Source organism: Amblyomma mixtum, chromosome 3, assembly GCF_055824585.1.
Source record: "Amblyomma mixtum isolate Tamu chromosome 3, ASM5582458v1, whole genome shotgun sequence".
Taxonomy (NCBI): domain Eukaryota; kingdom Metazoa; phylum Arthropoda; class Arachnida; order Ixodida; family Ixodidae; genus Amblyomma; species Amblyomma mixtum.
Genome location: NC_143014.1, coordinates 404,205,703 through 404,227,675, shown reverse-complemented (window position 1 = coordinate 404,227,675; position 21,973 = coordinate 404,205,703). Strand labels below are relative to the sequence as shown.

Genomic DNA, 21,973 nt, shown 5'->3' with positions numbered 1-21,973 from the left:
GTGCTCCCGGATACAATACACAGTAATTTATTCGAGCATTCTTAACACCTGCGGTGGTTCTGGGCACGTCGTTGGCAGATGTTAGTAGCTAAGATCCAGCAGACATCCTGTGCTTGTTATTTAGCAGAGGGAAGAGCAAGGTTGCTCCAGGCGCCAGTTGCAGTACGAGTAGTGAAAGGAATAAGGGTTGGATAAGAATGCGGGGCGGGAGGGGGTGGATTTTCGAAAGCATGCAAAGTGACAAGGATCACTTGGTGTGGAAAGCATCTGAACCAGAGTGGGGACAATAGTGAGGTACAATTCATTTCATGTGCCTAACCTCTGTTATAGCTTGACTACTTGGAGGAGAAGAATCTAGCCCCTCGCTAAATTTTAAAAAGAAAAAAGTTAGGAAATGCAGGGAGAGTGGACTTGGGAGAGTATAGAGCACACTTCAGAAATATTCACTGCCGCGAAAAAAAAAGGCAGCCTGAATGACGTCGGAACTTCATAAGTTAATCCAAATAAAATTTGAATTTCCAACACTTTGCAGATAAGCACTTCATTTGGGGCGCAAAAAATCGCCGCTTAAAGTCAGAATGACACCTCGTCGGGACTGGAAGAAAGACGGCGTTATTACAGCCAGCTCCTCGAGCAGGAAAGGCTGAAAAGGCAGTAAGTAAAGTATAAAATAACTAGTCTTTTTGAGCATGTCAAGGGATGACACATCGCATCGGCATGTACTGAATTCGCCTGTCTCAAGGGTAAGGACGGACGAATTCAGTGCTCCTTGACCGCTGCTAAAGTGGTGTATTGAGCTCCCACTCACAGACCGACACTCTACGAATAAAGGCTATAACTGGACACGCTAAATTTGCATGATGGCCTTTTGTGGTTAGCAGTAGGTGCGAAGTCGCGTCGACAACCTCAGCACACGATACTTATAGATATAATATCTCCATGCAGGGCAAATCTAGAGTACGTCGGAATTATTCTTTGGAAAAATGAAATGAAGCTTTCATGTCGAGAGGAAAAGTGGAGGAAAGTCACTCATTTCTCAGTGAAAGCCGGATCAAGTTTACCGACGCATTATTTGCTCTAAATTTGTGTCATAACTTATTTTCCTAGTTTCGTGGTCTTACTCCGTTTGTTTCTTATGTAGGAGGTGTTGGAAAATCTTCTTTCTTCCCCACTACTCCCATTTAAAATTCAGAGGGTCTGTGGACGGCGTCTACGTACGGAGCGTAGGTTAGATATAACGAACAGCTATTAGAGCCATCTCCCGGATGCGGATCTTCCCGCATCATTGAGTGAAATACTTGTGGCATCTATTCTGCGCACGTGTCTTAATTTTCATAGCTGATCTCTCATCGCCTAATGGCGCCAAAATTTGAACACAGATGACGTAAAACAATGAGAGAACAGTGAAAATAGGCCAGCCGGCCACGTGATGAGTAAGTGACATATGCAACTGACACGTAGACCCGCCGATCAGATGGAGCGGCAGTGGGGGAGGGGGCAGTTGAAAGGCTCTGAAACACCTTCCCTCTTAATTTGGCGAGCCCTTCCCGGCGAAGCTTTCATGCTCGCATCCTACTCCGTCACCCACACCTGCGTATACAAGTTGATAGGTGGCTATTGGTTACATTCTTTCAGACCTTAGGCAGCTACCATGGCCGCGGCCAATAAGCTGCATAGCTCCGGCGGATCAGGAAGCTCCGTACCGCTAGGCGGCGTGCAAAAAAGTGAGGAAAGGAGAGGGAAAGGCGCGAACACGCTGAAATTCAAATTCTGACTACAGATAACTGAGCTTCCACAAAGCGCATTGAAAAAAATCTTGCTGGACAATATTCCTAACGCGGCATGCTTTAACATCCCATGCACACCGCCGCTTTATTAGGGCGCCATTTCAGAGCTCCTTTAAGTGCTGGGGACGATATGGTGTTGATGCGGTGCCTTGTGATTCTCTGGTATCGCAGGCATTGCTGAACGTAACAAAGTACGCTTGCACAGGATTGAGTAGTCTTGATTACTGGCGCTTTTCTGGTTATAGCAAGCACTGGAGGAGTTCCTTTAGGAATTTCAAGCGATGCGAAAAATGCGAGGACAACAAGCAATGCAGAATGACAAAATGGCAGCGCAAAACGAAAGGACTGCGCAGCTCCGCGCGTATCGTTCTGTGTTTCTCATCCTCGGCTTTGTACTGTTGACGATTGTTTCGTGTTGTTTAAGCATCTAAACCTCGCCAGGTTTTACTTGATCGTAAGGAAGTTTTCGCCGGCCTGTTTTTACCGCCTCAGTTCTTTGTTAAACGTCAGACATCCGCACCGTATAAAAGACACCAGGGGAGTGCGTGCGAAGATGCAGCGTAGCACCGCCAGGAATCTGTTTTCGTGGTTCTGTCTGTCCTCTTCGGCATCAGGCCGCAATATGCACGGTTGTGAGGTCTCTCCAGGCGGCGCACTAGCGATGCGGCTGGGACGGGTGACACGCTTCGCTTGCAGCGTGGCGACTGCGGTTTCGCTGCAAATGCTCTCTGCCAACAATCGCTCCAGCCGAGCGCAGCTTCTGTTTTAAGTTTAGCATCATGTTTCTACTCCCTGTGAACCTATGAGGGTCCGCGTCCGTTTCCTTGTTGTCCGCCGCAACGCTCATTTAAAACAAAATAATCTACCCTGATGAAAATTAACATAAATTCTGTCTAGTGAAAGGCCTGAGCACAGCGAAGACAGCGATTTGATACCTTGCGTGTAGAATGCCCAGTGCCTATGCTTTGCTTTAACTTCGTGAAAACTTTTTCGGTACAAATTCTCAGTTTTGGCACGACTCTGATGGTGGCCAAAGCTGTGTTATGCATTAGAAGTGGGGTGCATTTGCGGCATTTTGTGGTAGAGTCGCTATGAAAATGTTTCGCATTCCTGGACTCCTGGAGGTATTGCAAGCACTATGCATGCTTTCTATGGTAAGATTGAAACACTGTTCCGGAATCAGGGAAGGTTTTAGACCTCCCATGCCGAGCTTACCTGGACATGTACTACTTGCGCCATCTGTCGGCAGTGGCGGCGACACGGCGCGTAGCTGAATGGGAAGGGGTACAAAAAAACCGTAAAACGTGAACAAAAGCACCTACAAAAAATGACCCAGGGATTTGTGTAGTATACACTTGGATGAGGAATGTGTCAAAGTGCTGTTCTGTGCTGTTAATACACGAGGTTCCCAGCGCGTTTGAATGTTGTACAATGCTGCCTAGTGGTGGGGGCCGCATTTTGCCCATATCTCAGACTCTAAAATTGTATAGCGCCGCAACACAGATAGATATCAAAAATGACCCTCGGTTTTAGGAGAGGCGCATAACTGGACCCCCGGGACAGTGGACACCTTACTCGTGCTTTAAGTTATCAGCGTGTGGCTTGGAGTCGAAATTTCTGTCTAGTGTAACGCGAAAACATTTAATAGTGTACTTAATTTTGAGTAGGTGTGCTCAGAGCTCAAATTATGTGAGTAAAAGTTTTTTTTTGGCTGCATAAATGCCCTGGTACAGCATCCTTTAATGAATATTCAAGGTAAGCACCACTTTTATGCATAACATGATAAACTTTTGACAGATATCGTAATGGATTGTAGCTGAATATGGCCCTCTATTTTCACTACACTTTTAATGACAGAACATTGGTGTGTGGAGAAATATTATTCGGAATTTCAAGTATGTGTACAATATGTGTGTTGCATAGTTGAAAATCATTTGAATCTATATTTGAGAACGTCCATCTTTCCATATTCATATTTCCATCTCCATTGTTCCAGCTAGTGTGCAGTCGTCACGTGGGCGTATGGTGGCCTTCCTGTGGAGGACACAGGAAGTTCCCCAGGTGAGGTTGCAAGCTCATTTCCAGAGAAACACCAGAAATGCTCATTCAATTTATTTCATCATGAAACTTGACAGGAAACACCAGCAAACAACTGTTGGGTCAATAGCAAAAGCATGCGTTGGCACATAAGGTATGCATGCATAAGTGCAGCAGCTTCCAAAACAGGATTGTACAATGGTGTAATCAGTTGGAATGATAGAAAACATAGATCAATGCAGGAATGATATAATTTGAACATAGCATTGGCTCCATGTAGGCACCTGAACTTAACTGTCCTTTGAAAGGTTGAACCTTTTTATGGAGAACATCATGTTGAAAGCAGTCTTCTATTGGCAAGGTTTCCCTTATTTTGAACCGTGATATTGAAACAGCGATTGGCCATACGTGTTTTTGTTAAGTGGTAAATTAACTTTTTTTGTGTCATTTTTAATGTTATGGGTAGGAATCGCAAGCATGCCTAACCATAATGAGTGATTATTACATATTATTGCCTTATCATTTGAAATGAAGACGATCATTTAAGAGGATTTTGTGAAGAGAAGTCTTTTCACCCTGAAAAATAAATCACTGCTCGAATGCAATAGACCTGAAGAGGGTATTATTCACACCGCTAATTTTTCGAGTGAAACAGTTGTGTCCAAACAGGTTTTAAATGTGCAAGGCCATGGTTTGCAATGGTATGCGATATGAGAATGAAAGAGAGAGAAGCAAATTATTTTAATACAGGAAGATGAAAATGCTTTCAGCTTTGAGGCCATAGCCTGCTAGTGCCAGCTTAGGGCTTAAGTTATCAGCATGTGGCTTGGAGTCGAAATTTCTGTCTAGTGTAACGCGAAAACATTTAATAGTGTACTTAATTTTGGGTAGATGTGTTCAGAGCTCAAATTATGTGAGTAGAAGTTTTTTTTTGGCCGCATAAATGCCCTGATACAGCATCCTTTAATGAATAATCAAGGTAAGCACGACTTTTGTGCATAATATGATAATCTTTTGACATATCGAAATGGATTGCAGCTAGATGTGGCCCTCTATTTTCACTACATTTTTTAATGAGAGAACTTTGGTGTGTGGAGAAATAATATTCGGAATTTCAAGTGCGTATACAATATGTGTGTTGCATGGTTGAAAATCATTTGGATAAATTTATATTTGAGAACTTCCTAGTATTGAGTCATGTTCAAATACCATGCAGACTTTTATAAATCTGACCTTGCCAACGCCCAATACCTTTGCAAATAAAAAAAATGTTTTAAGACCGTTGTCCCCCCTTAATGTGCACTTAGGTCGCACAGTACACGGCCCTGAAATTTCGCCTCCATCGAAATTCGACCGTCGCGGCCGGGATCGAACCCGCATGTTTCATGTCAGCAGCTGAGCGCCGTAACCACTGAACCACTGCGGTGGTTCAAAAGTTGTATTTTAGGGGTAAAGTATGGCTTTTGCGGCCTAGTGTCACCATTGTTGGCGGGCACCGGAAAGCTGATGTATTGTCTTGGGTAGTGTGCTGGGTAATAATTTGCACGTGTGTTCGAATACACACGTGCACGTGCACGTGTGTTCGAATAGTGTTCTAATTGCTTTTTCATTCTCTTACTGCTTTTTCTCGTCTTTAATACCGTCTTGGTTTTTGTGTTCTTTTGTCTTGGCAGCGTGGGATGCGGCCATGGGGAATGGTTCCCTCAATGAAGAAGTGGCGACCATTCTCCGGTCCATTCTTACGAGTGAGAAGTTCGGAATTCTTCTGCGCCGGCTCGACGGTAAGCGTCCACACGAGGTTTTTGCACTGAAGTAAAATTGAGCCGTTTGCGTCTTTCTGAGCAGTCGCTGTCGGGGACCGTTCGATTCGTGGCGTCGCGGTGATTTCAAAAATTTTGTTCAGCTTACTTGACACGCTTGCGTGCGCTCTTGCAGAGGCTTGAAAGTTCTGAATTGAATGCATCGTTGAATGACGGCGCAAAAGACGCCGACTTGAGACACGCTCGCGTACGGTCCTTCTGACTGCGGCCAATGTCAAGTTTTCACGTACTGCATACGACATATCTTATTTGTCAAAACCTTTTCGGGGAGTTTTTTTTTTTCATTTTATTTCCTCTTTGCTTGCTTATCTGCTGTTGGCGGATAGGGGCGAGTTTAGTCTCGGTCATGCAGTGGTTCATTGTGGCAGGCTGTTGATATCAGTACAGGAAGTGATTTCTGTTTTTGTTGCTGCCTGGGCTCTGTGGATTGTGTATCTGAAGGCGAAAAAGATACATAATATACAGCGTAAACGAAAGCTTGCAGTGTTCTGTGTGCCTTTGCGGCTTTCATCGGGGTTGGAATCAGTGTGCTATGGACGCGGGCTGCTCGCGCCGTGTCTTTTCACGCAGTTGACTTTGAGGCGGTGTTGCGTCAATTGCTTTCACTCGTCCTACTCTGTTGACCATGTTAAAACCCTGCTATTTACCGACATGAAAAGCAGCATGAAAGCCAACAATAAAGTAACAAGACAAGCCAACATTCGTGCACTCCTGCTTTTGCCCGTTTATAGAATTTAGCCAAAAATTGTTTTTTCCATTGCAGGTACAAATCATTGAGTATCAGCACTTGCCTCCACGATATGACCCATCATTGAACTTCGAGATTTCGTTGATGAATGTGGTAAGTGATCGGGATTTTTATATAGATAGATACAGAGAAAGGGGAAAGGCAGGAATGTTAAGTGGAAAGGTTTCCGGTTAGCTACTATATATATATATATATATATATATATATATATATATATATATATACTGCTGCCTACACAGTTTCCAACGAATATTTCAGACTTGGCAGGTCCTGATACTATGGTCCAAATAATTGAACAGTTTGGAAAAAAATCAGTGAACTTCAAAAAATTTACTTTCTTGTAAAAGAAACAACCAATATTAGATTGCATCTGAGATGGTCATGCTTTCATGTCCGCACAACCTAGTATACCCGATGCCAAACTAACGGGGCCGCAGGTCCATTGTGAATGCACCGTACTACGCACCCCATGCTGCCCTATGTACACTGCGAGAAGTCTGTTTACTTAGGCGCTAATGGCCACGAAGGCAGTATGCTTGTGGAGAAGTGAATGCTTCAGACTGCACTCCCTTCAGCCTTGCACCACGATTGGTGGTGCCTGAGCAGAGGCGGATGTCACTTCTTTACCGCTTTCAGTGCAATCGTGCATCCTCGCGCACCACTAGCCGTTCCTTAACGGGGGAGGAGGGTCTTAAAAACTTGTTTTGTATTGAGGCTGAAGCCTTTAAGAGTTTAGGTTTAATTGAGGACAACGTACCAATGTATGGAAAGGATCGTAGAGGTATATCGGGTTTTTGCATCATAACTTTTTTCAGCAGGGTCATCTCATTCAAGAGTTAGTTTTAGTGCCACTTCAGTGTGGTCGTCTCTTTTCCATGACATTATTATCTCCACATTACAATACCTTTCTGTAAGTATATCTATCTTATGGCAACACTTCCCTTTTGTTCCGTCCTCATGTTGACAAAATGATATAGGCTACGTGCCATAATCAATTTTAATGAAAACTGAACGGCTGCCCGGAAGGCCAAACAAAATTTCACACTGCTGTGACCGACAATCGCATTAAACGGAATTTCATTAAAGGAAAACCACTTAATCTGAAAGGGCCAGAGAAACCGCCTGGAATTAAATGGGATTGATGCAGTTATAGCGAAAGTGAAAAGTGCTGTTGGATGCAGGAGAGGTCTGGGATGAGTTTTCCGACAACGTGTTTTGGTCTAATGATCCTAATGATCTGTATCTCTTTCAGGCCTCAGTGGAGGGGACCTACTCTGTGGCCTTTGCTGCTCGGGCCTCAGTACAGGCTTTCCAGCATGAAGATGGTCAGCGCCATCCAACCAACACCTCAGGATTGGCGGAGCAGGTACTACAGTCATTGTCGTTGTAGCAGAGGGTACTGAGGCTCTTCCCGTAGGGTAATCGTGCCACAGACTTGAACGCTTTTATAGTGTTTAAATCTGGCGAATTCGGTTGAGCAACTGTTCTGATGGAAAAACAAGCTCTTTCTTATGTCTTCTCTTAAATGACTCGTCAAGATCAGAGGTTCGAATGCCTGAATTTGTGCTCAGTATGGGAAGATGTTTAAGTCTATTTAACTGGCTGACACTTGGTTCTGATCACTGCCCTTTCGCATTGTTTTTTGCGCTATCCTCGAGGTGCTGGGGTGCATTCCTGTTTGAGAATTACGTAGCTTGTTGTGTGCCCTTCGTGAAGGTACAGTGTTTTCATTGTCCAGTAATACTATCTTTTTTTGCGAGTATTCCGTCGTTACGATATTTCAAAATAACGAACGATTATTCACGACCCCACAAACTTCGTTGTATCAAGATTTCAATTTTGACCCTACGTTTCAATCGTAGCATGGATATTTTTCAGGGTCTTTCGGGTAGCGTTAGTACTTAGCCTCTGCAAAAATTACTTGCTTGGGAAGGAATTTGCCGTCGAAGAGGAGCATTGCTGAGGAGGATTTACCCAACAGTCTCGCCCCGACAATTTCGGGTTAAGTTCCGCCAGTAGTTCTTTGGTCTTGAGGCCTGGCCCAACTCTATGGATGACTCCCCGGATCACATCATCCGGCGCGCTATGTACGTGTTGACTTTGTAGTTGACCCCCTGGATGCTGAGTTGTCTTATTTGCTTGATTTGTCTTGCCGTCTCTTCGGATGGCGTGCTCGTGATGATTATGTTGGATCCTCGGTGGACACCCGTTGTTCAGTTGTAGAGTAAGGGAGGAAGTGGGAGTGAAAGAAGAAACAGAAACAGGGGCCGTAATGAAGAAAATGAAATTGAGGAAAAGAAATTACGGAGGAGGTTGCACCGCTGAGCAGAGGAGAGGCCACAGTTGGCACAATCCCAGCGCACGAATGGACACGGTGAGCATGGACAGACACCGCGAACATGAGCCATTAAAGGCTTTCGCCTTGGTGTGGACACTGGTGCGGACGCTGATGCAGTGGCTTCTCAAACTAAATCTGAACGCATACGTTTCTGAGGAAAGATGCACTTCAGGATCTATTTCCTTCGCGTTTCCTTCATAGCCAGAGAATGCGCGACACAAGTCGCACCATGATTGACATGAATGCTTAATGTTTCAGCAGAAGGAACTCAATTGCCATAGCATGATGGTCAGTGTGATTGGGCAAGACTGTGCGCTTGCGTCCTAATGCGTTAGGGGTTATGTACACCTAGCGGTGGTTAGGAGAGTTAGGATGAAGGCACTACGCTTCACCTGCCATCCACAGCGGAGCAACTTACTTTGGCAGAACTCCACGCTGGCTACTTTAAAGGTTCTTCTAATTAATGTTGAACCTTATGAATCTTAGGAGTGCATTGCTTTGTTGTTAGCTCTTCAAATGTACATTGTGCATACCATTGTAAAGATAACTGCCCTGTGTAACATGACAGGATGTGGATTAGTCTGGTCATTCCACATGCGCGATGACCTTTTATTTTGAAGACATTTCACAGCGGTTCATAAATGATGGCCGTACAAGGGTGTGAGGCGCGGTAACGAAAGAATGGAACTTGTAGTACGCAAAATTCCACAGGATACAGTGCTTGCAGCAGACGTTTTTGTCACGAGGGACTGCAGGCCAGTATAACCACAGGCTTTTTAATTATGGTTTGTTTCTTTTAGGGGGTATTACTATCTGCCAAAGCTGACGCCGTGCATTTGTTGTTTTGCAGTGCACGAAAGCTTCACTGCCTTTGTTTTTCCTGCAAAATCGCCCTCTTGCAGTTGTGCCCATCTGTTTGATGCTTTATAGCCGCAAGTGGAAAAGGAAAGAAGAATCGCAGTTGAACTCTGCATTTTCTATTCCGCAAGGGAACTATGATATTTTAGCAAAATTCCAAAAATGTTCTTGGATTAACGGCCTTGTTTATCACATCAATTCTTCTGGATTCGTGCTAGGCCACATGTATCTCGTAGGATTAAACATGAGCTGTTACCATGCCAGGATCACAGCAACACCTTAGTTTCAGTAAATCGTCCCGGAGCAATCAGTTTAAAGCTTGCAGCATTGGCTTCTACAGTGGAGCCAGCAATCTGCATGATGCCATTCACTGACACTCTATTTTCCAACCGGTGGTGGATTGTTTGAAATTGCTGAAATGCCTGGGAGTTTTCATACATAGCATTTTCAGGGAAGAGAGCAATGGCAATCGTGAAATAATAATTTTGTATTTTTCCTTTCTGGAAATTTAGTGGGTGAACAGGTAGCTGAAAACGTGCTTCATAACCAGCCGTTCGTTAAGCAAGATGTAAGATTGGGACCCTTAAAGACGTGTACCCCTGATGGTGGTATAGTTTAAATGTGTGTTGAATGTGCGCTTTCTGATCTTCTGCCGATGATGGAGAGGAAATCACTCTTCTCTGCTGCGTTGTTTGCTGGTCCTTTCTGATTTTTTAAATGCAGCTATAGTACTGGTAGTGTCCATGGTTGATTGCCACCTTGAACAGTTTATCAAGAATGCCATTGGTCGTAAAATTTCATTGGCCTTTATGAAGTAAAAATTACTTGAGATTTAGTGTCGCATTATTTAATTTGCATATGCGTAGTCATGCATACTATCTTTATTCTAGGCTGTGTGCAAAGGCGGCATTGAAGCTACGTTCTTGCAGTAGTACTGCAATCTTAAACGTTTTGCCTTCGAGAAAGCAGTGCTCAGTACGTTCGTTGCCTTAGGTACGGCCGCCACGGTTGTCACTGGATAGGGCGCTTGGGTGTTGACCCAAATGACGGGGGTTCAATCCTGGCCACAACAGTCGAATTTCAATGAAGGCGAAATTTTAGAGGCCTGTGTACCGTGCAATGTCAGTGCATGTTAAAGAACCCCAGGTAGTCAAAATTTCCTGAGCCCTTCACTATGGTGTCCTTCATAGCCCGCTTTGCTTTGGCACTCTAAACTGCCACAAACAAAAACCATGGTGGCTATGGTTGTGGTGCTCTGCTTCTGAGTGCATGGAGGTGGCAGGCAATCAAGGCCGCAGTGGCTACATTTCCATAGAGGTGAAACCCAAAGACGGCCTGCGGTGTGAAATGTCATTGCACGGTAAAGATTCCCAGGTGGTCTAAATTAATCCGGAGCCCTCCGCTAAAACCTTTTTTATTGCCCATGTTAAAACCTATATAATAATAGTGGTAGTATTTTTTAAAATATGTACCCCTGTAAGTGGCACGTGGCAATGACAACGCAACTAATTCAAGCAGGTTTTCGTACTAAGGAGGTTGATGAAATGTTCTTTCATGCAAGCATATTTAGGAACAGTGTTTGCTTTTTCTGCATTCGGTATTTGGAGGACTCCTTCAATTACTCATCACTGCAGCTGTGCCTCCTGGCTGAGGAAGACTGGGGCCAAAAATGGAGTTCATAATGCAGTGACGTCGGGCCCAACGTGATGCCTTTGCATTCTTCTGCAAGCGCTCTTTAATGTTTCCAGAATAGTATATTAAAATCTTTCTCCTTTCATAATTGTTTCTCAAGAATGTTGGACATGGGTACTGAGATGTTTTCAGTATTACAACAGAATGAAGTCGACCAACAGTTCTATTTTGTCTACCCTTTTTAATGTCATTTAGGCCTGGCTCAGACAACTACCAATCGCGCTTATAAATTTCGACATTACCTGCTGTATGTTGCCTTCAGCATTTGACTGTAGTGGTAGAGTCACAATCATATCATACTTTTTTGAAGTGCATTGCACTATTATGCTGAGATTTGTGCGGGCCACTTACAGTGTTAATCTCATAATGATTGCAACCGTGTAATGATCACACCTGAATTTTGGTGGCAAAATTCAATTTATTCCCCTCTTAATGATGGACTTTGAACTTGCCGCTGCATTTTATGTGCCAAGTCTAGCCAACGATCGTACTTCACAGATGGCACGTGCAGATGAGCATCTTGCTCTGTTAGCCACCATTTTTTTTATGTTTGTTGAAATTTTGCTGATGCTGAAACGTTGGTGTTGGTTGACCTGCAGTCACTCAGGCAGTCTAAACACAGATACCAAACTTGACTGCGGTTATCTCGAATCATGATTCGTTGTCGTCACAAGGCTCGCCACCGTTCTGAGTTGCGCTGCAACGAAGACAGTGATAAGCCCTGGGTTACGGGAATGCCAAAAATAAATCAGTCCTCCTTGAGGACTGCTGATTAGAGCTGTGCACGGGCTCGGGCCGGCCCGAAAGCCCGTACCCGGCCCGGCCCGCGGGCCGGGCTCGGGCCTTGCGGAAGTTATTCACCCGGGCCCGGGCCGGGCTCGGGCCACGGTATATTTATCTCGGACGGGCCGGCCAGGCTTCGCGATCGCGATTGCTCCTGTGTGGCTCCAGCCGCCCTACTGTTGCAAGGTTCGAAACTAATCTCCACATGAGTGGTCTCACGAGCCCAAGTGACACTGCACAAAGGAAGGTGAGGCGTGTCGAACCGAAGGCACTCGCAAAAGTACCCTCCGCCACGCGTTGACGGGGGGCCGGGTGGGAGGGGGGGGGGGGTCATTATCACATGTACGGGACAACAGGATTCTCGCTCGTGTGGCAACAACGATGTGTTGTGACCATTATCTTCTTGCTCGCCATGGTTACCTGAGTAGGCGTAGGCGATAACTCTCTACATGCGCCATGTTTGCATATACTCACTAATTTTCATCTAGAGCATGAGAACCGAGCATTTTAAAAACATTAAAATAAACTGATTTTCCTTAGATTGTCTCTTTCTGTTTCATCGTCACTTCAATTTCAGTTTTGCAGGTCGGGCCGGGCCCGGGCCGGGCCTTAACTCGGGCCGGGCCCGGGCGGGCTTAGGTTTCTTCGGTGTCGGGCCGGGCCGGGCCTCCATCAGTAGGGTAGGGCTCGGGCCGGGCGCGGGCTGAAATTTGCGGCCCGTGCACAGCTCTACTGCTGATCTGTACCGAGTTGCTGGTAGGAGTAATAATTGCAATACAAGGTAGTTTTATGCTCCCAGCCCCGTAGCAGCTGCCGCCATTTCAGTGCAACTGGCCCGATCTGCTTGCACGCCAGCGCCACTGCTAAGGTGTCGCTTAAATCAATCATATATGTTTCTTTTAATATGAAACCATGAGGTTGTCAGTGAGGCAGTGCCATAAGTAGACAATGTAGCATAGCTTTGGTCAATTCAAAGGCGCCGTCCTCTGTGGCTTCGATACGAAACAAGTTAGGCCTAGTGATGACTTTGGAGGAGCACGCCAGAGCGCCATTGACGGTGGCGCTTGCAGCGAGCGTTGCGAATGTGTCACCTACTTAAACGCTGCAGCAGGGACTGCAGATTTTTCAGCTTAAATGTGGTAAAATGATTAGCTTGAGTGCCGTGGGACGTTGCTGCATTGCGCTGTTACTGCACCTTCGGACGAGATCGAACTCTGCATAAAAATGTAATCGCACGATACTATACACACTGCCTATTTTGATTTGTTGCTCTTGAAACATGATTTTGTGCAAAGGAAAGTATGTTCGTGAAGAGGGCCACCTCGTGCACTTCTCGCTCTGACACCTACGGGCACTTTCTGTCTATAGATGCCGCCACCTTCTCGGTTAATGACCTAAACCGAGGTTGCCAAGCACGGTTCGCGATAACCGCAGTTTGATTGCTGTGTGGATAGTAGTAACCGCAGCTAGCGAAAACTGCGGTTAAGCACACCCGTGTGACAAGGGTCTGACTTGCAACTTGTTGGCATTTTCGGTGCTCAAAAATTTTTGGGCAAAATTTACCCCATACAACGATCGCACCTCTGCAAAAGGCACTGCTTTCGTTGAAAATTATACTTTCAGAGAAGCCTACCACGTATCAGTGTAGCCTGACTTAGCATTTCCTTCGGCGTCTCTTTAAAGGTGCGCTGCGATGCTTTCCTGGGTACCGATTAATATCATTAGATTTCATTACGTGTTCCAGAGACAAGTGCGAAAAGAATTATTGAGATCTGGGCATGCAAGCGAAGGTTTTTCCTGTTTGAAAATTTAAAATAAGATGAGACAAAAGCGTGTTTCACATACCCAATGCCAGAAATTTAAGGGTCTTGTTTTCTTAATTTTTTGCAGATGTCGTCTGTAATTCTTTCGTCGCGTACAGGGGAGGCCCGAAGAGGCACAACGCCCACTGCTGTGAGTGTCTACGAGTGATCTTAGATGTGAAGAGGGAGACATGGGAAGTTGGGCTGCAATTATTTAAGGTCAGTGCCAGTTCTAACGATGAAAACAGCCAAAAATGTCAAGGAGAGGCTATGCCCTTCATTTGTTAAAACTTTGGAAGGATATCCGTGCCTGACTTATTCAGCAATGTCTTTTTAACTCTCCAGTCTCAAAGAAATTGCTTTTTTCGGCTTGAGTATGCATAGAAGTTATTTTCAGCTGGCCTCTCAGTGTAATTTTGAATTTGCTACTTCACAATTTCAAATGCGGCCCTTCTCGAGGATGTAATGGCTCTTTACTGTTTCACTCTTGATGAAGTCAGTAGCCGAGCAGACTTACTTGAGTTCATTGTAGGATAGATTCTTTTTCTAGATTTCTTGTATTCTAAACACTTTGAAGCCTTTTCTGCAAATCCTCAGATGGCGAGATACATTGAAAGCTGCGTATAAACGTGCACTTCTGGGTTTATTTCTTTTCAGTTCCCCTGAAATTGAAAATTTCTCGTTTTACTTTTCCTGAACATGAGGGGTGAGTATCCATCAAATCAATTATTTTTTTTTCAGAAGCATGCGGATGATGTTTATTTAAAGGACTGCAATGCAGATGCCTCCAGAAGGCATTTCTATTGGATTAAAATGGGCAGCTACAGCTCATGGACTTTATTAGTGCTCTTCAGTACTCCTTAGCCGAAGTGCATAAAGGCTAGTGCTCCCTAGATATATACCAGGTGTTCCAGGGAAGGCTATCAAATTTTCAAAAATAGTTTATGATGGTTTAATGTCCCAAAGCGATTCAAGCTATGAGGGATGCCGCAGTGAAGGGCTCAGAAATTTCTCCCACCTGGGGTTCTTTGACGTGCAGTGACATAGACTCAGGGCAAGGAATATTGTAGGTTGCTTAATTACATAGCGATATCAGTGGGCCTTATAGCTGAATTTGACTGCTTCTAATCTCCCGTCATTTCGTGTGGCTTGCTGCATGGTCTTCTGATGGCGCTTTCACGTGCAGAAATGGAAGATGAAGAAGACCACGTTTTCAATCCACATCCTTGGAGACTGGTAGTTTAGCCCGCATGAACGCTGATAGTGCTGCAGGCGACGACATTGCAAGCCCAGCTCGACAGCCTGAAAGTTTGAACGGGCAGGGTGTTAAGATTAAGATTTGTGCCAAATGATTGTTCGCCTAAGGAAAGTGTATGAAGCAACCCGCTTTAAACCTTACGAAACGGTCCTATACGGTCATGACTCAGAGGCTGACGGATATCCGGCTTGTTGCAAGCTCCGGACTCTTTGAGAGCTGGAGGCAGATATTTCACTTGGTTGTGGGTTCTGGCCTGGCTCTGAAACTTGTAGTTTGGGTGCTAGACTCTTTAATAGTAGGAGGCTGACGAGGATCCCGCTTGGTGTGGACTCGGCCTGCTTAAGAGTTCGAAGTTGTAGATTTTACTGGGAGTACCTGCCAACCACTTTGCAATATAGCTGAAGATAAACGGGCATAGTGGAAGAAAACGTTGTCCTGTCCGCCTGTCGCAGCGTGTCGCCGGATCAGCAAACAAACGGAAACATCAATGAAGAACAGCAACATTGTTGTATCATCTCCCCTGACTCCTTGTTACGGCGAATTTTTCTCAAAGAGAGCTGCTTGCGCTAACGTGATACAAACTTTGTAGCCACAGCACACATAACTCCCATTTAGGAGACAAAAAAACGGGAAGTGTTGCATAACGAGTGGCAGTACCACTATGGCGCAAACAAGATTACAACACGAGACATTCCATCCACGCCGCGATGGGCCAAACTTGCGACAGCCATCCAGTCATAAACTTCCATGCTAAGCACGTCAGTCCGGGCAGACATGGCAATGTTTATTATCACGACATTTCAATAACTGCCGCGCGCGTGTTAGCACATATTTCCTCATCAATGCGCACTTCGCTCTATGTCGCACAGTCCGCTGGCTGGGTTATTCCCGATTCTTTTCCTTCCAAAAGCGCACGAAAAAAAAACATGTACTTGTGCACACTGTTCTGCTTGAACGTTTAGAATGGCAGCTGGATCGCTGATGAAGTTGCAACCTGAAACCACAGTGCTCGAAACCTACAGCCTGAATGCGGAATGCGTGCTCTGCAGAGATGTGTGCTTTGCTGCTTTCAGAGCTGAACGCTACCTTCATTCTTACGCATGAAGCCCAAATAAGAGAAGCCCCAAAAGAAAACAACAGAACGCAACAAAATAAGAGGACGCTTGTTTACACAAAGTGAGGACGATCACATATGCAGCGTTAATCGCATCACTTAATCTTGTTAGACGCCCATTGCTCGTAATTTAAGTATTAATGCGGAAACATTATATGACTCAGCTGTAACGAAGCCCTGCTCACTAAGAAATACAGGCATTTTCATTTTTCAATCGTTGAGATGGATGAAATGATTGTCCTTATTGCGGCATGAACTCAGACTTTGGTGACCGCCATTTTGTAGTGCATTGAGCACGCCGATAGGCGGCACGCTAACATGATGTTCTTATCACTCTGTCTAAGGCTTGCGCTACTGAAGCCATGAGCTTTACCGCAAACTGGCACCCTTCACATCATGTAGGTGAGCCATAATTATCATTAATGATAATCTACAGAGCCTCTCTAGTGTGCCATAACTAAATTATTTCTGAGCATCTATGCACTTAAAAACAGCACGCGTATTCCAAAGTTGGACGGCTTCCGGTAAGCTTCAGCATACTGTAAGTTCTTCCTGTCACTTCCAGACAGAGAAATGCGGTTGATGCTTCCGCTACTTTGCTTTCTGTTCAGTTCTGTCACTGAATACCTTAGGAGCTAACCTACACTTAAGCCCAAGGCGTCTGTCACGATCTAAACCTACAGATGCTGTATAAGTAGGCTTGGTCATAAATAACGTCTATGAAATAATTAATTATTCCCGTGAGGAAGTCCGGGCGAGAGGAATTCCGTTCTTAAGCGGAGTTAATTGGGCACGAACTACATTATCACGCGAGCGACTCCTCCCCCACCTTCGGTAGTGATGGGGTCACGCGTGTACCTCTCCACGGGGCGAGGCGTCCTCAGGGTCGTTCGCGAGCCTGATGGGCCACGAAAAGGCAAGTGCAAACACTGCGCATCTGCGGCAGGGCTTGGGTGGGCGTACTTGAAGCTGCGCTTCTGTGTCGACGCCTGCGGCCGCGCCGTTTTTCTTTGGTGTCATTGTTTGCTTCCTCTTTCGCTGTGCATGGACTCTGGCAGGCGCTTCGGCACTTTGGATATCGGCGGTTCAGAGCGAAGCCGAAGCAACAGCGTCCTTCACAGTGGGAGTGCCAGAAATGAGGCCTGCAGGAAAAAGAAAGAATGTTTATGAGGGTGAGCCCAAGGCAAGGTGCACAGTGATGGCACCGCTGCATTCAACGTCAGTTGCCGAGAGCTGTTAAGGACGCTCATGGAAAAGGAGTAACGAGAGCGCCGTGATTGTCATCCGCGTTGTATATAACCGAGGTCGTGTGAATGTTAGGCTGCTATTCCACATTAGAATGTTGCGACACGCCTGTCTAGATTCCGATAAAATTTGCGGCCAGTTCGATACTGATGCCTTGTCCGAGCTTAGATGCTAGACGCTGACGCGCAGATTTGCAATTAAGTATTGCTATGCCTGCTGAAGCTGGAAACCACTATTGGGCGGACATCTTCGAGTGGTCGTGGCATGCTCCACTAATGGGACTCGGGAGCAAGAGCTATCCTATGTGCTGGAAAGAGAATTTCCCGTGTACAAGGCTCAATCATTCAATCAATCAATCAGTGAGTTACTCAATCCATAAATAGCATTTTTAATATTGATTTTATGAGTTCACAATTTTTACACAGCACATGCATACACATGTAGCACATGCACAGCCAGTCCAGTGTGGCGTCAATGCGAGGAAGAGGGTAGACGTCCTTTGTTATGTTGCTCAGGTGTCGGTAATCACCGCAGAGTCAAAGTGCACCGCCTTTCTTCCTCACTAGAACAACCGGTGCCGCCCGGGGCTCTTTCATGGCTGAATGATGTCGTCGCAAAGCATATCGGGGCAACACACGGTAGGGGCTCTGGAGGAGAGGTCTGGCGTGCTGGTCGGTTACAATACGATGCTTGGCAAACTGCATTTGTCGAGCCTTCGGCAATGACGAGAAGCACTCACTGCAGCTTCAAAGCAGACAGCGGACCTGGTATTGCTTGTTCTGGGGCAGGACTTGGTTTATGTCTAAGACGTGCTTGTGATCTTCCTTAGGTAAATCGTCTGGACGGGAAAGGGTGAAGGCGTCGAGAATGTCGGATAGTTCGTCGATGAAAGGAATCCTTGTTCCTTTGTTAACGTGCCGGAATTCTTCGCTGAAGTTCGTCTGCATTACTTCAGTTTGGCCATTGCGGATGTGTAGTATGCCTCTTGCGAAGCCGATTCCGTGCTCTAGAACCAATTCTGTGTTCCCCTCGTTGAGAGCTTTCATGTTCTTGGCATCTGTGGCACCTACGGTGACCATGACGCTTGACCGGCTTGGGATGCTCCCTTGTTCACCCAGACACTCAGGCCAACATGCTTCTTTGTGCTTGTCATCGAAGGGAAAGCTTCGTTTCTTCAATGTGTGATGAGCTTGGAACGCTGGTTGATGATCACCTGATGCTCATTAAGGAAATCTGTTCCCAGTATCACATCGCGAGACCATGCTGTAGTACTACGAAGGCCACAGGAAAGGTGTGTCCCTTGATGGCCACTCGCGCATTGCATCACCCTGTTCACGTAATACGATGGCCTCCTGTGTGCGTCGGGTCACGGCTTTGTCGGGTATGTGGATGGTGGGTAGCTCGCGTCGTCAGGGCTTTTCTGGATGATGTGGTCATTCTGAAGCCCAATCGCGCCTTCATCATTCTCGTGTTTGTGTGCGGCGTCGGCGTGGCAGATCCAACATCTTCATGTTCGGTGGAGGATCTTCGTTGTTTCGCTGGTGAGCAACCTCACCTCCAAAAGTTGCATTCTTTGGTTTCCTCTGCGGAACTTTAGCACCTTCCGCGAACAGCCGCTGCGTAGCTGCGGCCCAGCAATGCGAAACGTGGTGTGGACAGTGATGGTGAGCGGGACAGGCAGGTCAATGACCCGTAATCCTCTCTGCGCAGGTCTGGGGCCATTGGCTGCGTTTTGGTCACGGGGCATCAATTAAGTTGCTGTGCAGGCCGATTCTTCTATAGGTGCAGTGACGAAGAATATGCGGCCTCAGCGCATTGGAAGCGTAGCGGACAGTTGTCGTAAGAGTTCTAGGCGTGGCATTTCGTGGCGTTTGAGAGTTGCCTGTAGGCTGGTCAGGCAGAAACAGGCAGACAGCGTTTTGGAACAAGTGGTTCATGGTGGAGAGGACGTATGGGGTGTCATTGGGGGCTCAAGAGTGCGTACTGCAGCGGCGAAGGTCATGGCCTGGGGTTCTGTGGCCATCGGAGTTGGGGTACCAAGTGCCTGCTGCGCTTCTTCTCATTCCACATCCATGAGAGTCACTGCTTGTGGCTGATTCATCAACATCGCAGCCATATATAAAAAATTCACCCTATCTACCGCTGACCTACGGCGAAGATTAAATATGTTTGTGATATAGGGAAGTGATGACAGCCAGACTCAATGTATATACCGGGTGTTTCAGGGAAGCCCGCCACTAATTTTTGACAGTATGCTTTCTGATGTATAAAGACAACTTCTGTGGTATAGTGATAGCAGTTTGGTGTACTTCAGAAGAGAGAGAACTAGTTATTTGTAGCTGGCGAGTCGTAACATCAATATTATAGTATCTAAATTTTTGATGACACAATTTCTATCTGCATTGTGGCTCAGCAGATTTTCGAGAATTTCACATATTCAAAAATCACGTGCTCATAGGCCCCGCAGGCATGCCCTCTACTGAACTCAAGTCGCAGGTCTTAAACTCTGAGACCCTTGAGCAGGAAGCTCATCCATCAGAAATGATATCGTTAACAATATAGTTGTGACCCATGTGTTTTCAGGGTGTGAAGAAGTTAAAAGAAGCCCTGTTTCTTCGAAATTAAAATGAGTTGTAAGTCAGCACATGTATGTTGCCCCTGGTGTTTTTTGCTGTTCCATCACAAATGAGTAACCAACATGCCCACGCTGCTTTCCTGACAAAAGAGAGGACGGTACAAGCGCTTGGTGTCGTAATGGTTCAAACCTGCCAAGCGCTTGTACTGTGGCAGGTTTGAACCATTACGACACCAAGCGCTTGTACTGCTTGGTGTTGTAATGGTTCAAACCTGGCCGTCGCAGTGGCTCAGTGGTTATGGTCTTGCCCCCTTGGAGTGATGTACAAAAGCAGATGTCGCTATGTGTGCTTTGCCAGAAGGCAATTTTCGAATCTCGCGTGAAGTTTTTGAAATTTTTTGAATCACAGTGCCCACAGTGATCGCGCTTTCGAAATTCTAAAAACTGATTTGCCTATTGCTGATGGCCAGCTACAAAATCTCCATTTGCAATCAAGTGCCTTTCTCTAATCGTTAAAAAATTAACTATTCAAATTAAGTTGACCAGCTTACTAGTTACCAGCATTCATCTGTTTTCTGGCATCCGCCAAAATTGTTAGTACTATATTGCAGAAGCCATTTTACTACCTCAAAGAGGTATTTTTTAGTTATAAGTGGCATGCTTCTCTGAAAAAGTAAGTTTTCACAGGGTGTGGAGCTACACTCTTGGCGACGAACACAGTATTTTTGGCTACAGAGTGTATCCACGATTCTGGCAGTAGTCCTATGCTTAAGCCGTGAACCACACTTTGGAAAGGCTCGGAATGCCACTGCACAATCTGGAAGGCTTCCTTTTTATCAGAACCGAATTAGTATGTTGCCATCTACATTGCCTGTGCGAATGGTCTTCACAGGAAGGACCGAGGGTATCTGCTAATCAAGTGTCACATATTCGTTACATTTCGTGTACAGCTGACCATTAAGATGGTGATTACACGTCCGACATACGCACAATATCTTCGCATATAAGTTTGTCAAGGGGTTCGGCGGCTGGCTTTTTGCCCTGAGATGAAATATATAGTGACAGGGGTTTACCTCGCTGAAATATAATAGCTGGGCAAACTGGCGTTTTTACGTATAGTCACAGTCGTGCAGTAGTAGTGTTGCCTCACGCTTCCGGCTAATATTGCAGAGTATGCACCCGCTCTTTTGATTATCTGCGCAATTGTACACAGCCCGCAAAGTGCTGCGGTACAAAGCGTTCGCCCACGAGAAACTAAGTCTGAAAGCCGTTCATACCGCACGACGTTCATTCACTGGCTGCCACCTTGGTGGCAATGACTGCTGATGTCAGTGGTGCGAGGCAGTCACGTACCGTTCTTGACTTCAGAAACCGGACACCTTAGTGGGAGTAGTAACCTTGGTACGAACAGATTGTGAGGGAGAGGCCAGAAGGCTCGGGAGGCTGTTTGTGCGATCTATCTGCATAGGCTGTGTTGTTTGTAGAAAATCCAGACTTGAAAATGTCTCGATCAAGTGGGCTCTGTTACGGCTATAAGACTTCTTAAATGGTATCTAATAAAGTTGCGGTATGCCTGAGATGTTAAATCACACCGCTCCACGAATATTGTCCAGCAAGAACTTTATAATGCGCTACATAGAAGTTGAGTTATCGTTAGTGAAATTGTTATTTTCAGTGTCTTCACGCTTTTCTCTCTCCTCTTGTCACTTTTTGCACGCTGGAAGGTTGCCGCTCTTCTGCCGGCTCGCCTACTTTCGAGTCCAACGATGGGCCAATCACTGTCTTCATCGAAAAGCTGGGGAAAATGTGAGTCTGTGAGCACTTAGGTAGTCCAGAAATTGCATGGTGTTGCATACTGTGAAGTGTAGAAATGGAGACCTGTGATCTATAAATTACTGATGCCTATCTGTAGGCTC

At 45.7% G+C, this 21,973-nt stretch overlaps 1 protein-coding gene across 17 annotated transcripts in view; it reads left to right on the top strand.

The window, feature by feature from the left end:
• Positions 1–21,973, top strand: part of LOC149357439 (uncharacterized) — a 478,435-nt gene that overhangs the window by 83,622 nt on the left and 372,840 nt on the right. For 15 of the 17 annotated variants that reach the window (XR_016291828.1, XR_016291830.1, XR_016291829.1 and 12 more), the window contains 4 exons: positions 3,784–3,848; positions 5,498–5,605; positions 6,408–6,485; positions 7,645–7,758. Coding sequence is in view for 14 of the 17 variants with exons in the window: in XM_089584679.1 (XP_089440805.1) it covers positions 3,784–3,848; positions 5,498–5,605; positions 6,408–6,485; positions 7,645–7,758 (365 nt within the window). In the remaining 3 variants the exon portion in view is untranslated. The remainder of the gene's footprint in view (positions 1–3,783; positions 3,849–5,497; positions 5,606–6,407; positions 6,486–7,644; positions 7,759–21,973) is intronic. The other 2 variants (XM_089584687.1, XM_089584692.1) reach the window with 2 other exon arrangements.